General features: G+C 46.5%; 1 protein-coding gene across 2 annotated transcripts in view; it reads left to right on the top strand.

Moving 5' to 3' along the window:
* Positions 1–17,186, top strand: part of LOC138489507 (oocyte zinc finger protein XlCOF6-like) — a 56,750-nt gene extending 39,564 nt beyond the window's left edge. Inside the window, exons 4-5 of one of the 2 annotated variants that reach the window (XM_069617249.1) lie at positions 2,005–2,109; positions 15,411–17,186. In XM_069617249.1, the coding sequence (XP_069473350.1) occupies positions 2,005–2,109; positions 15,411–16,711 (1,406 nt within the window). In that variant the 3' untranslated portion in view covers positions 16,712–17,186. The remainder of the gene's footprint in view (positions 1–2,004; positions 2,110–15,410) is intronic. The other variant, XM_069617250.1, reaches the window with a different exon arrangement.
* Positions 17,187–17,552: the final 366 nt, after the last annotated feature.

Here is a 17,552-nt window from a genome sequence, read left to right as displayed (position 1 = left end):
ACTCTACACCGATGCACACCAACATTATATATTCAAACACCTAACATCCATCTGCCACTCTGGACTCCTTATGGATAGAACTAACCACTGCGCACAACCACAAACCCCATCCTAACAATCGCTCAATGCACCGACCCAAGATAAACACTTGCACCCGTCCGAGGCACAGAGTCCTACCCGTACGGTTACAACACACAGGGCCTCCCGAACCAACTGCCACACGCAAGACAATGCTCAGGCGCCAGTTTCTCCTGGTTTTGAATCTATCCTATCATCCTATCCTATCCCCACTAACACACCCAGCCCTCCTCTCTTGCAAAGCCACTTGACCGCCTGGAAGACTGCCTGTAGGTGGCAACGGTGCTCGGTATAAATCAACTTCACAGAAGTGTAGGAAACATAAGGTTTTGGACTTCAATGTTGGAAAAATTGAATTCTAACCTAACCAAGCATCACCAGTGATGTTACCTTCAAGGTCTCTGCAAGCAGACCCTGCAACGGGAACCAGTATTGCATCCAAAATGGAAACCAGAGGTTGAAACTAGCCTGTGCATATGGGTCTGCAGTGGCTTCTGTCTTCCATCTGTTGCTTGTCTCAATCTCCAGGGTCTTGGGGCTTTGTATTTCCTCACTGGGCATTCCTCACTGGGCATCTTCTCACCCTGTGAAACCTAGGCCTGGATCTCTTTTGGTGGCTCTTCAAGATGATGGCATGGATTACATGTGATTTGAACGAATTAAAAAAGAACAAATTACATCTTAACGAAAAAAATACTTTTTAAATTGGTGGGGAGCGTCCCACCAAACCGCCCCCTTTTGCCCACGCTTCCAACCCCCCACACCTTTTAACCCTTTACCCTCCCACCTTACTGATGATGCCCTACAAGGCTGAAACACGTGTATGGGGTTGCTGTTGGTACTCTTGTTCAGAGAATTGCCTAGCATTGTGAGTGTGTGTGTGTGTATATATATATATGGGTTGAACTCTATGATCAAGCTTTCAAGGCTTTCTTCAACAACCCGCTAAAATGTACCCCACACCTTGTGATCCGTATTTGCCATTTTTAGTAACACCGTTTAGATTCTTAGCATAAACTGAGGATTTTTAAGCACCATGTTCACTTTTTTTAACTGCTTCATCAAAGAACCGACAGTCTTTTCTTTCCTGGACAATTGGTTGTAACTAGATTTGTCTCTTTTTGCACACTTTAAAAATAAATGGTATGTAGGAAAAAATAATAAACTATTTTCCTTTCTCTGGATGTTTCTTAGTGCATACCTTAAAGCATATGTTTTCAGTCAACCTACTGTGCAGACTTCCCTTTTTTATTTGGCCACTAGCTATACATTTTGGGAGTACATCACATCTTGGTAAACACTGCCTAACTCGAAGAGACACTTCACAAATCAGGCTATCTTGGTGTTCGTCAATCCTCTCCGGCACATGACTGCTCCGACTCTTCCGTATCTGCGGGCCCATATGTGCTGCTGATAGACCCCGTATCTGCGGGCCCGTATGTGCTGCTGATAGACCCGTATCTGCGGGCCCATATGTGCTGCTGATAGACCCGTATCTGCGGGCCCATATGTGCTGCTGATAGACCCGTATCTGCGGGCCCATATAAGTTGCTGATGGACCTGTTATCTGCGGGCCCATATAAGTTGCTGATAGACCCGTATCTGCGGGCCCATATGTGCTGCTGATAGACCCGTATCTGCGGGCCCATATGTGCTGCTGATAGACCCGTGCTGGGGGAATTGATCCTCTTCGTCTCAGCGGTGGCTGATTGGCCTCTAATAGATGTGAATAGGGTGATTGTATCGCTGCTCACGCTCTTGCTTCCAATCAAAACCTTTTATTGACAAGTACAGCATAATCGACTTTCTGTGCCTGGTCTATGATTTCTCAATTTAAGAACCCTTGAAATGAATATAAGAAGTCACTTTGATTTTATCCCCTCCGATGAGTGCTTGTAGTATTTACATTGTTTGTTTATTTGACAGCATATGAAATTATTTCATTCTGCATTAAAGAGGAGGAGGAGGAAGCGACCTATTGCAGCGATGATCAGCACAGCAAGTCGCAAGGAAAACCCACCATCTCCACAGGTGAGAGAATAATGCAGAATTAATTGCTGAGAACCAGCAGAGCACACGTCACATATGTATGAAACATATCACTAGTGTACTCCTGATCATGTGTGAACCCTTTAGTCTTTGGAATTAAAAGTGGTCCCATCACAGGAAAACCTGGTCCATGACCTCCGGGCAGGAATCTGGGTTTTCTGACATGTGGTGTCCTCTGCTCGGGCATTCATGTTTCAGGTGCTGCCTAGATATTAATTCTCCTTTTCACAATTCACATAAATCGCTGTGCAGGCTGTGAATGCTGCGCTGTTTCATTCTAGCTTTGAGGTAACTTGGCTTGATTTTTTTTTGTTACTTCTCTTAGCAACCATACTTTCCTTGCGTTCTACTGCAGTTTTTATTTGTATCGCGCTCGTACACAAGTGTTTCAGAGCGCGACCAGGCAAGGGAGGGGAACAGGGGAGAACACAACAACGATCTTACTAGGCCCAGTGACATTGAGAATGCGCAAGTGCATGGGAAAGGGAAAAAGGGCACGGAAGGGGGAGAGTGGAAAGTGCGGAGCAGAGGAGAGCAGAATAAATAATAATAAATAGAACATTGAGGCAATAAACAGTGGTAGTGCAGCCAGCAAGTGGCAAGTGCTGTGTTTAAGGCAGCAGACTGGTTAGTCTAAGTGCAGAAAAAGAAGGAAAAAAATGGGGGGGGGGCTGTATGGGTACAGATACAGTCCCCAGTGCAAGGGGTGGCCGGGAGTCAGTGCAGGAGGGTGGCAGGGTGACCAGATACCTGGGCCCAGGGGACAGACGGTGGCCAGGTGCACAGTGCCAAGAGAGAGCAGATCAGCAGGGGAGAGGGGGAGCGAAGGCAGAAGCAAAGAGGGAAGGTCTTGAGGAGCTTCCGGAACCAGAGATGGTTCTCCAAGTTTTAGAGTGGCAGGGAGGCTGTCCAGAGGGAGGCCCCAGCCGAAGATGGAGATCTACCCCCAGCACGTTTCTTTGAAAAACGATTGACCCGGAGGGAGTTAGAGGAGCGAAGAGATCGAGAGGGGAGGTATTTGCGGAGGGATAGCTGAAGGTATTTTGGACCAAGGCCCCAGAAAGCCTTGTGGACGATGCAGAGGGTTTTGAATGTAATCCTTGCATCCACTGGGAACCAATGATGTGATTTCAGAGCTGGAGAGATGCAATCCCAGGGCTTGAGGCCAAGGACAAGTCTTGCAGTCCTGTTCTGGATAAGTTGTAGAGAACGGAGAGTAGAGGCCGGCAGACAGTGAGCTTCTGAGGAAAGGCAAAATACCTCTGAGGAGGTGCAGTAGGAAGTTTGACTTTTTAGAGACCTCAGAGATATAGGCGTAGAAGGAAAGTGTGGAGTCGAAGATGACCCCGAGGTTCTTAGCATCGCGGCTAGGGGTAGGAGGAGGTCCAAGGGAGCCCGGCCAGAGAGCGGGAAAAGGATGGAGATGGTGTGTCGATGAGGAGGATCTCAGTCTTGCTGGCATTCAAAGGTCATTTGCGGCACACCAATCTTGAATGGCAGTTAGGCAGTCAGGGATGAGAAAGATGCACATGTGTGCAACGCTGTTCTAGAAAATTGGGGGGTTTCAATGTCTGCCCTCTGGGCATTTGAGGGCGAGCAGGTCCCCCCCCCCATAGTCCCTGGTTGGGGTGAGCAGATCCCCCCCCCATAGTCCCTGGTTGGGGCGAGCAGGCCCCCCCCCATAGTCCATGGGGGGGGACGAGCAATGTGAGACTGAGTAGTGGAGTGCGAGTATTGAAGTGGGAGGGTGTTATTTGGCGAGAGGGGGTGAATGATTAGGACACAGAGGCATAGTTATAGTAGAGGGGTGGGGAGGAGGGAGAGCAGGGCCGCATATCTCTGGGGGCGAGCAGGGCCATCATATCCAAACAAAGATGATGAGCTAACCATACCTCCTCTAACACCTAGCCACCTCGCCTATTTCTCTACTCTTCCTTACCTCATCAACTGAACATTGCACTCTGCAATGCTCAGTCTGTATGCAACAAAACGTTCTTTACCACTGACTGTTTACTCCAGCTCTCCTCCCCTAGACCTTCTTGCTATCACTGAAATGTCTCCATCTGACACTGCCACTCTGGCAGCCCTACACGACTCCAAGCTATCGTTCATTCATTCCCCTCGACTGACTGGCAGAGGTGGAGGTGTTGAAAACCTACTCTCTTCCCGCCTCAATGCCTCACTAATCTCCAATGCCAGGTTCCCTCCTACATCTTTTGAATTTGCCATCCCTACTATTGCTCTGCATCATGTAGTTCACATCATCTCCATCTCACTAACAATACCTCTCCTAGTCCTTTCATCACCTGTCTCCTATGCCATCAGCAAGCACGTTTAATTCTTCAGACAGCTAAGAAGCTTTCTCCTCTAACCTTTCAAGGCAATAGAATTTACTTTTCTCCAGACTTCTCAAAATCAACTCGGAATAAAAGAAAAAGGTTCCTTGAACTGAGACCAGCAATGAAGAAAGTTGATATTAAATACGGACTCCTGGAGCCTGCTGGGATGATCATTAACTCTTTCCTTTCCCCCAATACCCTCCCAAGGCATCACCAGAGACTATTCTAATCGTGAGGAACTTTTTGCCCTGATCAAATCACTTGAATCTTTGCAGATGGATACCTTGCCTGCGTTGTCTTTTTCTTCATCGTCCGGCTCCAATATACTCCAGCTTATACATGCATCCAGTTCTACTAACCACTATAAACTCAAGAATAGTTAATCCCATCATTCCAGACATAGATTAGACTCTAAACCATCAGCAAACTTTCACGATTCCTCTGATAAACTCTGAGATAAATCCAGGTCACCCATTAAACAAATGTACAATGATGTAGCAACCTCATAATGGTAACTTCTATCTTTGCTTAATATATTCCTCGCAAGATAGTTATTTGCCTACCTGATCATAAGGCCTTTTAACCTTTTTCTTTATGGCTCGTTCAGGCATTTTTGGGCTCGCTAGTACCATCTTCTTCTAGCCTCTGGCTGCCCCAATGATATTTGTACTCCTTTATGCTCTCTTTTTCTCTCTATTCTACTCATTCATAATCATTCTTCTCTTTGATACTTTTCTACTGCTTTACCTTCTTCTCTTTGCTTTTATCCTTTTTTCCCTTAAATGTACATTTCCCCTGTGTGTTCCCCTTACCAAGTTGCATTACATTGCGCTACGTGGATATATTCCTATTGCATTGCTTCACAATATTTATCAAGCTATCATTTTTTACTCTCACATACAACCACATTGGTTACTTCTGGTTTTTACTATGTACGGTTCAACATTTCAATTGTAATAGTACTAACATGAGTGTTAAAATAATTTCTTGAAATGTTAAAGGTCTAAATCATCCCATTTAGAGGCAAATAATGTTGTCGTTTAGTTAAGTGTAAGGCTGATATTGCTTGTATTAAGGAAACACATTTCCACTCTAGTGAAAATAATATATTTAAAGAAATGTTGGGTTAGGTATGCCTTTTATGCACCTGCTGTAGGGAAAAAAGGAGGAATCAGCACACTTATCAGCAAAAAGGTCGATTTTACAACTAATCCAAGAAGAGCATGATCCGGCAGGCCGTTGGTCCATCATTGCAGCCAGTGTTAATAAGTTACTGGTTAAATATTTATGGTCCTTATATCCCAGACCCACAATTCTGGTTGAACTTGAAACTACATGTGGTCCATTGAATTATGAGCGGATCATCATTTTTGGGGATTGCAATCAAATATGTGATTTTCTTTTTGATTGCAAATCTGACACCAAGTTTATTCCAGATCTCACAAGCAATTTATTAATTTCAAAAATGACTTGAACCTAATTGATTCATGGCGTTACTGTCACCCATACTTACTAGAATTCACCTTTTACTCTCCCCACGCAAATCGCTTTCAAGAATTGATCTCATTTTTATCAATGCTTCCACTGTTTCCACTATTCTTCACTCAGAAAATCGGTCCAATTGTCATCTCTGTTCATGCCCATGTCTCCACTGTCCTAGAATTGGACCTTCAACCCACCCTTTCATCCAGATGGAATTTAATTCTTTCCTATTAAATGACCTCACTTTTATCCAACAAGTTAAAGCTTTTTGTTCTGAATTTTTTATTCTAAACAAACCGAAAGACACTTCTCTTCAGAAAAGCCGGGATGCCTTCAAATCAACGCTATGTGGTTTCATAATACAATATGTCACTTCTAAAAAGAAACAAAATGAGAAAATATCTAATCAATTACTTAAGTCCATTAATCTATTAGAATCCTCATATTTTAACTACCGTTCCATTACTACCTTCAAATCCCTATCAGCCAAACGCATTGAATTCAATAAATTAAGTTTAGAAAAAGATTGCTCCTCCCTATTAAGATCCGAAGCTAAATATTATGGAGGGTCCAATAAAGCCGGTAAATTATTAGCTGCATATCTGAAAAAGAACTGTTATTACCTCTACTGTTAATGAACAAGGCATTAGAATAACAAACACTAATCAAAGCAATTGTACTTTTGTTCATTTTTATTCTGACCTTTTATAAACCTGATGACCCCATTCTTAATATGAATTTTTTGCATGAAAACAAAAATTCTAGTTCTAGTACCTTTTTGGAGAAGCTTTATTAATTTTATTTCCAAAGCCAGATAAAGACCCCTCCTGTTAAAATTGATTGCCCCATTTCTCTTAACTCTGAATCAAAGATTACTGCCAAAATAATTGCAAATGGACTAGAAGAAGTAATGCCCAAATGTATTAATGTGGACCAATCTGGCTTTATCAAAGGCAGATTTGCTTCCTCCAACACTAGACTTCTCTTTCACGTCCTCTCCTAAGCTTAAAATTCCTCTGACCCTCCTATTCTTCTTCTTTCACTTGATTCCGAAAAAGCTAGCTTTTGATCGTGTCTCACGGCCTTTCATGTTTGAGGTCTTAAAATGGCATGGATTTAGTTCTTTCATTAAGTTTATTAAGCTTCTTTATTCATCACCCTGTACTAGACTTTTTATTAATGGTACTTTCTAACCTTTTCCTATTTCTCGTGGTACTAGACAGGGTTGCCCACTCTCCCCGCTTTTGTTTATTTTGGTCCTAGTACCTCTTTTACAAATTAAGTATAATAAATGAGAACTTCAAAGGTATCACTGTAAATGATGTTACTACAAAATTCTCAGCGTATGCAGACAATGTTCTTATATATTTCTGAGCCATCTGCCCCAGCACTGATGAATGTCATTAATAAATTCTCCTCAGTCGCCGCTTGTGATGCTGGAAATGCATCAGAGGGACAGGGCCTCCGTATCCTTGTCCTTTACTGTTTATTGTGTGTTCTGTCGTGTTTTCCGCACAGGAGTTCATGTGGGAGTCCTGGTGGTGCAGCTCTCTTTTGGTTTTGGTGAACAGACCCATGGGATACCCTTATGGCACCCATGGGTGGGGGTACAACCCTGTGCCCCTAGTGTATGTTTTTGGCACATGTGTGTGGCCCACAGAGCAGGGTCCGGGCTGGTGGCAGCTCTGTGCTGAAATGGCTGGTGCCCTGAGCGTCCTCCATTTTGGGATGGCCAGGCCCTGTCATTGGAATCGGTAGATTCCTGATGGAGGCAAGATGGGCCCCTGTGGCCTCTTGCCTTCCAATGCTGTTACCTTGATCTTCCCGAAGTCTCGGGAAGCCCTGACTCTGTCCCTTCCCCCCTGACTACCTTTATATGGTAGTGTGGGGAAGTGCCGACCAGACTGGCTGGAGCCTTCTCAACGACCACATATTGTGGGTACACCTCTGGCTGGGACCTGGGTAAATGGAGTGTGTGACGAATATGCACTTCTTGTTGTGGGTGTCTAGTATCTGGTGTTTGACACAATGACTGAGACAGCCCTGCCCGAAACTGGTATGAATGCAGTGTGTAGTGCTGAATGGGGTGGTACTTGTCCGAATCCACATTCAGTGTTGAGTGTCTGGATGGAGAAGAATGGCCTGAGTGCACCGTGCGCCTGATTGGCTGACGGACTGCTGAATGCCCTTCGTAGTGATTGGATGCTCGACTGTGACCCAGCGGAATGAATGGGAGATCAACCGTATATCTGGGGACCTCTCACTGCTAGGAATCTTGTTCCTAGTTGAAGTCCAAACTACGAAGAGTAACTGGAGTGAAACTGAAGCTTGACCTTGAAGCCCTGCTGGACGAGAAGAATTGCTGTTGCTCTCCTTCATCAATCTGAAAGCTGCTGTGTCTCCAAGGACTGACCCAGAGAGGACCTGGTAAGGCGGCCTCTTCCCGAGCTACGAGGGACCATTGTGCACCAGCTGATATTTGCCAAAGCTCCCTGGTAGACAGACCTTCGACAGGCTGCCGACCCAAGACCGGGACTGCCGCGGAATCCCAAGGAGAAGCGCCCGGACTGTTGTCTGCCACTGTCGACGACCACCGTCGCTGACCGGAGCCACAGTGCTCCCGTTGCCTAAGAACGTTTGATCCAAGGACACTCTCGTCTGCATCATCGCCCGTCTGATCCCGCTGGAGAAGGCCAGGCCGTCGGCGAGCCGAGGAGCATCCGCCGGTGGGTTTCCCACCACCCAAAGACCACAGACGCTGACGACTCGATGCCCTTGCTGGGCCACAGTGCTTCAAACTCTTTGCGGTCCAGAACTATCGACATCGAAGTGCCACACACGCCTCTTCCTTGCAGGACGTTTACGCTTCCCCATTGACGAGCACCGCTAGGAAAGTAGCTGCAAATTCACCATTGTAGCTCACCCTGTTCTCTGTTGGACGTTCGACTCGTGACCCCTGCCTTAAAGGGAGGGCACTCAAGAAGGACGTCGATTCCCCGACAAGGAACGCTACAACGCCAGGTACTTTGGGGTTGCACTATTGGGAAGTCGCTTGTGAACAATATATGGACTGGGCTTGTGATATATCTTTTTCTGATGCTTGTTAATCTGCTTAGAATCACATGCTGTGCATATGGTTCGACATCCAGTGGTAACCGCAGAGTATTGCATCTTGTCTTTCGGGGACCGAAAGGGGACGTCGGCATAGGTGTGTCTGTAACACTATCCCTATTGTGACGTGTAGTATACCCAGAATCCCTCACGCACCGAGGTCCCTCAGATTGTTTTTATCTGCCAAGATAACTGATTGCCCTATAGCACAGCTCTTACTAGAGACATTGTTTATCTTTACCAAATTGTCGGTTTATTCCGTGTTAAGTTACTTCGCCCAACAAGAACATCTTTGACGAAGACTACGGGGGAATCGTCTACGGCTGGGGATTTCGGCGCTTAAGATCCGATGGCCGGACTTTCCCCTCTTTTCCCTGTTGGTCTGGTCATCCTTCCCTTTGGCTATGGAAATGACTCCTTTTAGATTCTGCCCCAAGTGTAACGTCAAATATCCTTGGAAGGACGAACACAGGACGTGTAACGCCTGTCTTCCCCCTAGAGCACGACGAGAAGCGGTGTGCGGCGTGTAAACTCCTTCGGCCTAAGACTTTTAAGGAGCGCTGTGTAAAGCGGTGGGGCCGCGTATGGTATGTCACGCGTGGAACCCCTTTCCCCCCACCGCCACGCCTCCCGAAAGTGACAGGGGTACTTCGGATGACCAAACGTCCATTTTGGATGTTATAGACCTTGAGGCGGACGCTTCTAGGTCTGCCACACCCATCCCCCACCCTTTAAGGCTTGACTCCGGTCTCGCTAAAGGGACCACACCAGGCGACAGGGGCGTACAAGCGCATCGCACTAAGCACACAAACTCTATGCCAATTTCGACGCCTTCGTCGAAAAAGGCGAAAGCACCAACAGGGCCAGCGAAAACTTCGCCGGTTCCCTCGAATCGTTCAGATCCAAAGCCTTCCCCGCATCCACAGCAGCGTTTTGCGACTGGGCAATCTAAACAAACTAAGGGAGCTACTCTGAAAACTACACGCATCGAAGTGCGGGAGCCCGACGCTTCAACAGTCTCTAAGGCCTCAGTAGGCCCGAAAACTACTGCTAGGCCTCTACCGGAAAACCGACCGCTAGGCCCTCTAGTGTCGCGGAAGGTATTACACCTGCTAATAAATCATCTGAGCCATTGTCTCACGACGATTCGGCTACTATCAGAAGCAGCATCGGAAGTATTACAGCGGCGGTGGGCCTTACCCCGGTTCCGCCTAAGGTTATGGGACAAGCCGTGGAAAAGATTTCGGCAGATTTGGTTCCCGATTCTGATGACGCTTATGAGGATAGTCGAGAGCCTCTTTCCGACACCCTGAGAGATTCCTTTCGACGCTGCATTGCGCCAAACGTCGTTTCTCCTCACGTAGGCCCGTTTGGGTCCTCTAAATGGAATACAAAAAAACTCGAAGGCTGCATGGATCGGCTGGAGCAGATTATCAGTTCTTCTGGTCATCCTCCCCCCGAAAAAGGGCTCGGGTAGACCCCAACTTTCAAATTCAGGAAGATCAGTCTCACGTTTTCCAACAGGAAGACATGGTCCAGATGGACACATATAGAGATATCTATAATGAAGAAGCCTCTTTTCTGCAAAACTACGAGGACCAACAAGATACTACGGACAACTGGGAGGAAACCCAGCAGGAAGGTCAGGACCCATGGACACAGCAAGATCGGGACCCATGGACGCAGCAAGATCAGGACTCTGATATTGTGTGCCTAGACTCTCCTCCGTCCACCCCGGCTCGCCAGGCCTCTCCTGTAGATGGCCAAATGGCATTCAACTCTATGTTGAAAAAAGCAGCTGAATTCTTTAAAATTGCCACTCAATAGGCGGTACCGGAGCAGGATTTTGTGGAGGATATCATTAAGGAAAAACCTCCGGCGTGTCAATCCACCCCCCTCCTTAACTCTGTTAAGAGAAAGGTAGCTCCCTCATTGTTGTCACCCGCTCAAACACTGGCAGTAAACCTGAGAGTCGAAAAATTGTTTGGACCTTCACCTTCCGATGCTCTATACATCAAAGGGCAGGCCATCCCAGATTCACTGGTAATGACTACTACTCGAAAGAGGGCAGGGGTACCCCTTGCCACGGGAGAATCCCCACCGGACAAGGAATCTAACCGGCTGTATGCCCTGGGCAAACGTGTCACGTCAGCAGCTGCATACACGATACGTGTTGCTAATAATAATACTCTATTAGCAAGCTATGCTGATGTCCAATGGAATTCGCTCCAGGAAGGACTCCAAGAGCTTCCAGAACCCGCCAAGTCAAAGCTTCTCCCCATTGTAACGGAGGGAAGACTAGTTAACCAGAATGTGGTGAAGAACACCCTGGACACTGCGGAAACTGCAGACCGGTCTCTTGCACAAGGGACCCTACTGAAAAGACACGCTTGGCTGCGTAGAAATGCTAGCCTGCTCTTTGTAACTGAACTGTGCATTGTATACCCGAGTTTGCACTACACTAATCCTAGGGTAACCTAAGAATGCCTATATGTAACTGAACTGTGAACTGTGCATTGTATACCTGCATTTGCACTACACTAATCCTAGGGTAACCTAAGAATGCCTATATGTAACTGAACTGTGCATTGTATACCCGAGTTTGCACTACACTAATCCTAGGGTAACCTAAGAATGCCTATATGTAACTGAACTGTGCTTTGTATACCCGAGTTTGCACTACACTAATCCTAGGGTAACCTAAGAATGCCTATATGTAACTGAACTGTGCATTGTATACCTGAGTTTGCACAATAATAATCCTACCCTTTTAGAGCCTTTTGCCAGGAAATGCTAACCTGCTCTCTGTAACTGAACTGTGCATTGTATACCTGCGTTTGCACTACACTAATCCTAAGGTAACTTAAGAATGCCTGTAACAGCACCCTGATGCCTACTGGGTTGGTGTGTTATACAAATAAACAGTGTGCTTTCCCTATAGCATTTCAACTTTCCCAAACAGTTGAATAGTGAATGTTTGTTTTTATTTGGATCCCCCAATTCAGACCATGTGTTAACACAAAAAAGTATTTGAGTAACCCTTCTAAATGTAATTTCATTTGTATAGGAACCCTTTGCCACTGTTGGTGGCCTCGCTGTGCTTCACTCTGTTTGAAAGGTGCGGGGGGAGTCATTAGTGTGACAGTAGGAGCAGCAGATGTGATACTGTGGGGGGCAGGTCTGAAGTACCCAGTTCCTCAGTGCCAGTCTGCTTTCTGTGGGTTTGACTGAGACACATGGGAGTGTTACTCATAAGGAAGAGCCCAAGATCTGATGGACGACAGCGATTTGTGTCTGGTTACCCGCTGATGTGGGCGTTTGATGGGGCTGAAAAGGAGAGCTTAGTCATGGATCGCTTAGTGTTGATGTGCTGATGGCTCTGCCTTAGGTGGCTGTGTTGGTGGAGGCGGGGGGAGTGGGGTGTGCATGTGTGTGTAGAGTAAGGTGGCAGGAGATCTTAGAGGAGAGCCGGTTAGTCGGGAATGAGCGATTAGGCCTTACAAAACAACCTGCAACCCTACACTCCCACCACTGGCCTCAGCAGACACTCTCCTTTCACTAGCTCACACTGCACTCCCACCACTGTTCTCAGCAGACCTCTCTATTTTCACAAGTTCATATTGCACTCAGCAGAACGCTCTAATTTGACATGCTCACATTGCACTCAGCAGACCGCTCTCATTTCACGAGCTCACATTGCACTCAGCAGACCGCTCTCATTTCACGAGCTCACCTTGCACTCCCACCACTCTTCTCAGCAGACCGCTCTCATTTCATGAGCTCACATTGCACTCAGCAGACCGCTCTCATTTCACAAGCTCACGTTGCACTCCTACCACCTCTTGTAGGAAGCTCTCTTTTCACTAGCTCACATTGCACTCCCACCCCTGGCCTCAGCAGACGGCTCTCATTTCAGAGAGCTCACATTGCACTCCTACCACTGCCTCTTGTAGGCAGCTCTTTTCACTAGCTCACATTGCACCCCCACCCCTGGCCTCAGCAGACAGCTCTCCTTTCACGAGCACGCATTGCACTCCTACCACTGCCTCTTGTAGGCAGCTCTTTTCGCTAGCTCATATTCCTACTGTGAACCGCCCAGCCCCCTCCAATATAACCTGGTTATGAGGTGGAACCAGACTTGGCTTTAAGGGTGATGCTGTAAACCTACAGGGGGTTATTCACAATGAGCTAGGAGCAGAGAAGAGTATGGTATTTGGTGTCCTTGATCTAAAGACAGTGCAGTGGCTGAAAGAAGGTGAAGAGCAGCTTGCTGGCAGGGATATAAGGGAATTTGGGTGGATGGGATGGGATGGGTATAAAGTTTGCAGTGTCTCTGGCACTTGCTAGGGAAGGGTCTCTTGCTAATGTCCCTGTAAAGCATTGTGCCACAGCTAAATGATGAAACCGGGGCACAAACAGTCATCTTTTATTTATTCAGATATTGAGGGCAGTCCTTCACATGGTAGGGAGGGGCTGTCCGGGATCTGCATGTGCACAAGGTGTGAGCTGTTCCTGAAGCCACCGGTGAACGCTGAAAAAACTATGTGATCCTATCAATTTATTGCTCTTACTCCAGGTTTTTACTCTGTAAGTTGGCAAAAACGAGTCACTGGTAAGACTGAAACCCTACATTTCACTTGCGTTTTTGTACATTTTAATTTGTTTTATCAATGAGAAGGCACGCCCCTTAATGCTCACACCAGAAATAAAATACAACCCATTAGGGAAAAAAGGCCAGAGATTCTTGCAAGGATAATACGTTTTAATTATACAAAAAATAGGTGTGCCAGCAAAGAACTCTGCTGCTCAGGAACATTCTGAGCAAAAAGGGTGCAAGCAAGAGCTTAAAAGGGGGCACAGTGTCATCACTATAAAGTAATAACTTGCGTGTGTGGTTGGTGTGACCCTATACATGGAGAGCCTACTCCATAGTGGATGCCATTGACCCCAGCCCCGTCTGTCCGTCTTACATCACGTGGGGTCAGCTGGGCTCATTGTCTCCAGGGAACCAAGGTCAAAAAGACAATTTTGTTTCTGACGGTTCTACTCTTAACTACACAGGGCTCCTGGCATGATCATTACTACACAGGGCCCATGGCATGATCATGGATTGGTACAGGGGGAGGCTTGAGGTCACTGCGACCTGAACACATTTCTCATCCCAGTTGTCATCCGGCTTCCACAATTGCTTTTGAACTATAATGTATCCCTCCCCGCACCTCGCAGTACACACCATGCCTGGTTGTGATAACGCATACAGCGAGGCGCCTAGCACCGTCTCATGGCCTTGCAGGATCCGTTCTTTCTCGGGATAGATGTCATGGCAACAGTTTTAGGACAAAGGACCGCTTCTGTGGGAATTAACAGTGCAGGTCTCTCTCGTCAGCGCTTGGGCCTACTTGGGTGTCTTCATCAGGTTTGCAGCCTGTGTCTAACGTGCTTCCATGCATGCCCCATGTTTCTGCCATAGCTACAAAATGGCGCCTGTTTATATGTGCGCACTATCTACAATTCACATAATGTCTGTGCAGGGTCTGTTATTTAGCCCCCTAATCCCTGGCACATCACGGGTCTCCTCCTGCCTCACCCTAAAGCGCCTGGGATAGGTTCATTTCCTTCCCAACAAATGTCAAAAACCTCAAATTGGTGCTAGCAGACAGGACGAAACACACAGTATAGCAAATAATCCCCTGAATGGAATAGATTATTTACAGGTCTGTAACTTTCACATTTCCCTAAACACATTTTGCCCAGTTAATTTTTGTAGTTGAAATAATTCTGTATCTAATTAAAGCAGGATTCCTACGAGGGTGATCAGTGTCGTGCACTATTGTTGGGAATGGCAGGATTCCTATGAGGGTCTTCAGTGTCATGCACTATCGTTGGGAATGGCGGGATTCCTATGAGGGTCTTCAGTGTCATGCACTATTGTTGGGAATGGCAGAATTCCTATGAGGGTCTTCCTTGTCCTGCACTATTGTAGGGAATGGCGGGATTCCTATGAGGGTCTTCAGTGTCATGCACTATTGTTGGGAATGGCCACAGGACAGTGTGTGTTGCAAATCAAGAAGGGAGACATTCTGAATTGCTTTATCGTTTATTTCCTGTAGATGTAAAGACTCGGTGTTTCCATGTTTTAGTATTTTAGATTATATGCTTGTAAACTCAGTTTAGGTTTCAAAATTCTATTTGTTATTGTAACTTTAATCTGGTTGAGGGAGAGACACGGATATCACCCACTGAGTGTTAGTAGTGAACGGAAACAAAAACTTGCAGCTCTGCATTGGCACTATTGGATTGTAGCCTAAATGATGATGCAAGAATAACTAGAACATTTGCTTCTTTTCATAGGAAATGGAGCCTTTACCAAAAGCAACAGTCGGCAAATGCAGCCTGGAAGATGCACATACTGTGAGGAGACCTTTATCACGTCCTCGCAGCTCAAGATCCATATGAGAATGCACTCGCAGGAAAGAGCATTTACTTGCAGCATCTGTGGCAAGAGCTTCATTAACAGCAGCCGTCTGGACATACACATGAGGTCCCACACAGGTGAGAGGCCCTATAAGTGTACAGTGAAGTCACATCTGACCCGGCATCATGTGATCCATTCTGTGGAAAATGACCCAAAATCTCACACTGAAGAGAGATTGTACCAGTGTACGGATTGTGAAAAGAAATTTGCTCAGAGTTCAAATCTGTACCAGCATCAGAAGATCCATACTGGGGAGCGACAATACCAATGTGCAGAGTGTGGGAAACGATTCACTCAGAGCTCAACACTGTGCGAGCATCGGAAGATCCATGCTAAGGAGAGACCATACAAGTGCAAGGAGTGTGACAAAAGCTTCACCATGAAGTCCTACCTACATGGCCATCAAAAGGTCCATACTGGTGGGCGACCATACCAGTGTACCGAGTGTGAGAAAAGCTTTGCTTTGAAGTCTCATCTCATCAGCCATCAGAGAAGCCATACACATGAGAAGCCTTTTGAATGCGCAGAGTGCAAGAGAAGCTTCAGTCACTCCTCAACTCTGAAAAAACATTGCATGACCCATTCTGGGGAAAAACCCTACGAATGCTCTGAGTGCAAGAAGAGCTTCAGTCACTCCACCTACCTGAAGAATCATCAAATGACCCACACGGGGGAGAAGCCGTATGGGTGCAGCGTGTGCGGGAAACACTTTAATAGAACATCAGCGCTGACAGAACATCTGCTCTCGCACACAGGAGAAAAACCATACCAGTGTACAGAGTGTGGGAAACGCTTCAATCAACGGGTATATCTGTACAGCCACCAGAGAATCCATACTGGAGAGAAGCCCTATGAGTGCCCAGAGTGCAAGAAAAGATTCAGGCATGCCTCATCTCTGAGCAGCCACATCAGGAGTCATACTGGGGAGAAACCTTATGAGTGCACTGTGTGCAATAGGCGATTCAGTAACTACTCCTCGCTGCTCACCCATGGCAGGATCCATACTGGGGAGAAGCCCTATACATGCAGAGAGTGCAAGAAAAGCTTCAGGCACAACTCTGCTCTGAAAAACCATCTGAGGCTCCATACTGGAGAGAAGCCGTATGAATGCACGGAATGTGGACAGCACTTTAACGAGAGGACAAACCTTAGGGTACATCAGAAGTTGCACATGTAGAACAGACTGTACCAGCGAATAGGATCTGGGAAAAGCCATGCTTCAAGATTTCATATGTACAGCCATCCATTCTGCATGGTGCATGGGGGCACGTTATCGCTTTAGCTCAGCACGCGCGTGACACCAGAAAGGCTCCCCGTGGCGAGGGTAAAGAAAAGCTCCTGTCACTTGGAAGGGTTGGGGTGGGAGTGACAGGGCAAGGTAACCTTCTGTCAATTTATCTAAACCTGTGTGTCTTTTAGGATATCATTATGCGCAAAGGTTTAATCTGGTATTAAACCTGAGATGATACGAGTGATTTCCCCTCCCCCCCACCCCAATCCTCATCTAATATGTATGGTTTGAGTTTTTTGCAACAGTGCTGCATGTTCATGCCTGCTGAAGTGTTATTCCACTGTGTACCTGCCTTATTGTCCTTAAACCGTAGATTCCTGTGCATCAAAAGGTGAGTTAACTTTGAGCTGCACAGAACATTATCCTCTGTTTCTTTCAATTAATGTTTGTAAACCAGGACCCAATGAGGAGGGAAGTAAAGCATGCAACATGAACAGTACAAAGAGTCAATTCAGGGATGTGGACATACAGAGAAGGACTAGTGCAGAAACGACAGCTGATCAGCAATTAAAACACTAATGGCAAAGAAAAGTGATGCATACAAGCCTAATCATGGCTGCACAGGTTGCCAGTCTGAGGGCAAGGTGTAAAGACTGGTAGGGGGTGTCTATACTTCCGCTCTCTATATGGTAGAGGAGAGGCACAGAAGACCCCAGACAAGATTCTCTATTACGGTTGCAATGGACGAGCAATCAAGGCCTAGCTTCTCGGGAGGTGATGCAGGCTG

Source organism: Ambystoma mexicanum, chromosome 9 (genome assembly GCF_040938575.1).
Source record: "Ambystoma mexicanum isolate Mex_15411 chromosome 9, UKY_AmexF1_1, whole genome shotgun sequence".
Lineage (NCBI taxonomy): Eukaryota > Metazoa > Chordata > Amphibia > Caudata > Ambystomatidae > Ambystoma > Ambystoma mexicanum.
The sequence above is the reverse complement of the archived record's forward strand: the minus strand, read 5'-3'. Positions and strand labels throughout refer to the sequence as shown.